Source organism: Neomonachus schauinslandi, unplaced genomic scaffold, assembly GCF_002201575.2.
Source record: "Neomonachus schauinslandi unplaced genomic scaffold, ASM220157v2 HiC_scaffold_2711, whole genome shotgun sequence".
Taxonomy (NCBI): domain Eukaryota; kingdom Metazoa; phylum Chordata; class Mammalia; order Carnivora; family Phocidae; genus Neomonachus; species Neomonachus schauinslandi.
In genome coordinates, this window is record NW_025411400.1 from 1 (window position 1) to 4,735 (window position 4,735).

At 63.0% G+C, this 4,735-nt stretch overlaps 1 protein-coding gene and 1 long non-coding RNA gene across 2 annotated transcripts; both read right to left on the bottom strand.

Annotated features, from left to right (window-relative positions):
• Positions 1-11: 11 nt before the first annotated feature.
• LOC123323933 lies at positions 12-2,497 on the bottom strand. Its single transcript, XR_006539575.1, has 3 exons — positions 1,539-2,497; positions 1,225-1,404; positions 12-196 (listed from the first exon to the last, which is right to left on the bottom strand). It is a non-coding gene; the product is annotated as an uncharacterized LOC123323933 (long non-coding RNA).
• A 482-nt stretch (positions 2,498-2,979) lies between these two features.
• On the bottom strand, positions 2,980-4,393 carry LOC123323934 (formimidoyltransferase-cyclodeaminase-like). Its single transcript, XM_044912463.1, has 2 exons — positions 4,170-4,393; positions 2,980-3,452 (listed from the first exon to the last, which is right to left on the bottom strand). Exons 1-2 carry the CDS (start codon positions 4,221-4,223, stop codon positions 3,018-3,020), a joined length of 489 nt encoding a protein of 162 aa, XP_044768398.1. The 5' UTR covers positions 4,224-4,393; the 3' UTR covers positions 2,980-3,017.
• Positions 4,394-4,735: the final 342 nt, after the last annotated feature.

The window sequence follows — 4,735 nt, forward strand, 5'->3', positions numbered from 1 at the left end:
CGCCCCGCTCACCTGCAGGGACTTCGCCCCGGCCAGCAGGGGACACCGCCCTGCTCACCTGGGCTTCTCTGCAGGTCTCCTCGTAGACCGTATGCAGTGCTGTGACCTCAAAGTCCAAGAGGTTTGTGGACACTTGGGCCAGGTTCTTCTCATCCAGGTACCAGCCAATGCCCTGAACCTTTTCCAGGCGTCCTGGCTGCAAAGGAAAAGTCTTTCCCAGCTTGGGCCCTGCCCAGCCTCTCCTAGTGCCTGCACTGAAAGCCACTTGCACCCACCCCCGCCCCACCCCCCGTAAGCTGGTTGGAGGGCTCCCTCCCCACAGACGCCACGGCCCGCAGATCCTGCAGTGCTGCCTGGACAGCTGGCTGGAGGCCCTCCTCACGCTCCAGAGCCAGCTGTGGAGGGCCCCGCCCACCACAGGGAAACTGAGGCCCCCTCACAGGGCACCAGGCTCAGGCCAGCATTTTGCCCACACCATGTGCTGGGAGCCCGCCTGGGGCCACCCCCACCCACCCCTAAACTCCTGTGCTTGGTCGCTGCCGTCCCTCCTCACCCCAGAGGCTGGCTCTCCACTCCTCACTCCTTAGGGTGGCTCAGTCCACCTGAGGAGGGACCCCCGACCTCCGAATTCAGCAGGAACAAAAGGAAGGATTTGGGGTTCGCCCTGCTTGTATGTTGTGCTTACACACTGCAGCCGGTGCAGGCCGGGAAGCCAGGCTCCTGGGCCCTCAGCTGTCTGGCAGGACCCAGGTCTCTGAGGGTTGGGGGGCTGACAGGTAGGCAAAATGTCACCCTCCACCTCCTTCACCAGGGGTCTCTGTGCCTGTGTCCAAATCACACTTTCTGTAAGATCAGTGCTCAAACTAGGGGACAGCAGACATGGTGGTTCCGGGCCCCTGGGGCCCCTGGAGGTAAGGGGGGCCCCTGGAGTTACCTGGGAGCACCTGGGGCTCAGAAGGAGCTGTTTTCCTAGAAGAATGGAAGTACTGCAATATTCTAACAGCAGCTCTACCCCTGCCTGCTGCCCTGGTCTTTTAAGCAGGTGCTCCCCCACTTCAAACCCTGGAACCCCACCTGCCTCGTCCCACTTGTCATGGACACCAAGGCTGGGCTGGTCAGCAGGTCCACACCACAGCACCACCCCACCTCTGACTCTCTCCCGTGAGCCCCTCAGGATTCCTCGGGGCCAGTGCCAAGCCCCCGTGGGGACAGGAGGCTGCTCACCTTGTCCTTCCCACGCCCCTGCTCCCGAATGTTGAGGGCGATGCGGTGGGCCTGCTCCTTGGTGCTGAGCAGGTTGATGTTGAACGCAATGAGGAACTTCCGTGCCCCCGTGACAGTGGCCCCCCAGCTGGGGACAAAGGAGCTGGGGCCGAAGTCGGGCACCCACTCAGCCTGCTTGAGCTACGGGGAGACTTACCCTAGGCTGTGGTGTCCCCCACAGGAGGGACACCCCGCCAAGGTCAGGGAAGGAGGAGGGCACCCACCCTTGCAGGGTCTACCCCTCCACCTGCCCCCCCGGGTGAGGAGACACGCACCTTCTCAGGGAGGGCCTCGTACTCCCCAGCCCGGATGGCAGGCAGGGTCCGGCGACTGGCTGTGCGCGCCGCCTCGCCATAGAGGTACACTGCAAGGGGGCCAGGCTGGTCAGGGTCCCAGCCGGTGGGCCGCCCAGAAGCCCCACTCCTGGAGGAGAAACGAGGCAGCCGCTCCTGCCAGGCTCAGCCTGGGGGACCAACCTCCCTCTCCCTTGGCTCCTATCTCTCTGCGCCTCATCGGATGGGTGTGGGTGGTCGCTGATGGACACTCCTCTGCCCACCCAGGGCCAGGGTAGCCCCCCCTGCTGCTCCCCCTGCACAGATGCCCCCGAAAAAGCCATCACCGAGATGCTAAGAGTTAGAAGTAGACGTTCGGGATGGAAGCATGTTCACCTTTCTTTCTAAAGTGTATTTTCATTGTACAATAAATAGGCCCGCAAATTAAGAAACACAGAGAAAAGAAAACAAAACTCACCCCGACTCCAATATCCCCACGACAATGATGAGAGCGTGGAACACTGGCCTGTACCCGCAGGGGGTGGGGCTTAGGCCCTGCCCTCACGCACCCCGTCTGCCTGAGCCCATGCCCCGTGAGTGTAGACGCCCCCCGTTTGTCTCAGGTTAATAATTTCTTGATTTGGTTAATTCCCCAAGGTGAAATTATTCCATTAGGAAGCATGGACTTGACTTTTCGGAGCAGCTAAGCGGCATCCAGTGCTTCTCAACGGCCAGGCCACGCACTGCACACACCGCACCCGGCTTCTATCTGCAGAGAACCTGAGGGCGCCGCGGTGCAGTGAGGGGGAGCCCCTGCCCTGCAGTGTCCCTTTCGGGGCACTCACCTGGCACACCCAGCCCCTCGGCCAGCCGCTGACCGAAGGCCTGGGCACAGAGCACACACTCATCCATGCTGACGCCCCTCACAGGGATGAAGGGGCACACGTCCAGGGCGCCCATCCGAGGGTGCTCCCCTGCACAGAGAGGGGGCTGATGAAGGGGAGGCCAGGGGGGCCCAGGCGTGGGCGTGGGCTCAGCGGGCTCATGGATCCCGCCCTCCCTGCCCCCACCCTGCCCTCCATCCACACACGCCGCTGGTCCCGCTGACCACAGGGATCCCGGGAGAAGCAGCAGACCAAGTATTTTGGCCTCGGTAAGCCTCTCCGTCTCCTAAGCCACAGAGCTCACTGCCCAGCACTGCCTGCCGAGCTGAGCAGCTGGAGTCCTGACCGGCTCCTGCCACCCAACCCTCCCTGCCCCCGCAGCTTACCGAGCGTCCTTCTCAAACCCTGACCACTCCGCTCCCCCTGGGGGCTCTGGCTTTGAGATTGGCTTGCTAACTCTCTACCAGCTGGAATCACATGGGCCTGACCCCCCCCCTCCGCTGTGAGTGGCCAGAGCCCCTGCCCTTTTGACCTGCCCCCGGCGTGTCCACCAACCTTTGACCCTGACTGCCACAGCAGATGTGTTTGGTTTTGAGGGCTACTGCCAGGCTGGTTTCCACGTCTTTGCTCCCTGCCCCCCCAAGCGCCCCAGGCCTGCACAGGATGCCTGAGCCTCACTGCCAGTCACTCCTGGGAACCCCTGAAACACAGAGGGGTCTCCACGGACCTTAGCCTGGCACAGCAGCCTCTGTGGACTGCGCCTGAGACCCTTCGGGGAGCTCTGGGGTCCTCCCAGGGCAAGCTTGCAGGCCAGGCAGCCCCCACACCCTGTGGGGGAGGACCCCTCACCTTTGTGCTGCCTCATATCAATGAGCTGGAAGGCAACCCGGGCGGCATTGAGGGCCCCCTCCACCACGTCCTTGGGCTGCCCTACGAACGTGTAGACCGTGCGGTTGGTGGAGGGGCCAGCGTCCACGTCCAGCAGCACACAGCCCGGGGTCTGCGCCACGGCGCGAGAGATGGCGTCAATCACCTGGGGACAAAAGCCCGACCCTGTGCCTCAGTTTCCCCACTTAGAAGAAGGAACAGGAGCTTCAGAGGTGGCCATGCCTCTCCTGCCGCCCCCAACCACCACCCAAACACGGGCCTAAGGAGCTGGTGCTGAGCATTTGGGAATTCCTCAAAAAGCACAAGCCCAAGGAGGACCATCACTGATCACCAAGAAAAGGGAAACAGGCGGCACCCTCCAGGAGAAAGTGAGGCAGGAATCAGAACCCTCGTGGAGGGACTGCTGGGGCTCCAAGAAGGTGACCTATAGGCCAAGGTCACAGAGGGTCAGGGCCCTGGCCCCCCAAGCGGTCCCTAGTGGGACCCTCTGCACTAGGGGAGGGGTATGAAGGGCCCAGAACCTTCTGAGGCAGCAGGGGCTCCATGGCCCTCAGTTGCCTGCACCTACTCCCTATGCCTCATTTTCCTCATCGGTAACATGGGGAGCCCACCTGATAAGGTTTGGGGACCTTCCACCAGCCCTGTGGCCCAGCCCCAGGGCCAGGACCCCTGCCTGACTGCCCAGCCCACAGCCTCTTCCTCTCCCCTGCTCAGCCGCTCTGAGTCCCTGCGCTCATGGGGCACCTCCCTGTGGGCTGACGACAGGAAGCGGTTCCATTTCAGAGAAGATACTCCCCAACCCCACACCAAGCACACCCTTTCTCCTTGCCCCGAGCCCCTTGCCTAGCCCCCTGCACCTCACCTCCTGGTTGTTCCCCTCTGAGAAGTTGGGAACGCATTCCACCAGCTGGGACATGATCTGGGCCTTGATCCTGGCGCTCCTCTCACGGGGTGGATGCAGGGGAGGAAGGACACTGCCCTCCGGTGCCTGGTGGGGCCTTTATCCACCCACCAGGGCCCTCCCATGGTGGCCGGGCTGCTGATTAACCACCAGTCATGGCAAGGAGGGACAGGCTGTGGTCCCTGTGCAAACACGGAGCAGAACAGGAAGGGGGCCAGACCCTGTGAGCCGGACAATGGAGGAGGCGGGAGCCCCTACCCAGCTGGGGGCCGGCCGGCTCCCCTGAAAGCAGCACATGTGACCAGGGCCCTCAGGGGGTAAAAGTCCTCCCCGGGGGGGTGGACTCGGGTCAGCCCAGGCTCCAATCCCAGCTTGGCCCAGGGACTCCTGGTGGTTGTTCCTGTGACCCTCCAAGTGCCCCTCCAGTGACGCTCCAAGTGACTCTCCAGTGACCCTCCGTGTGACCCTCCAGGGACCCTCCAAGTGCCCCTCCAGTGACGCTCCAAGTGACTCTCCAGTGACCCTCC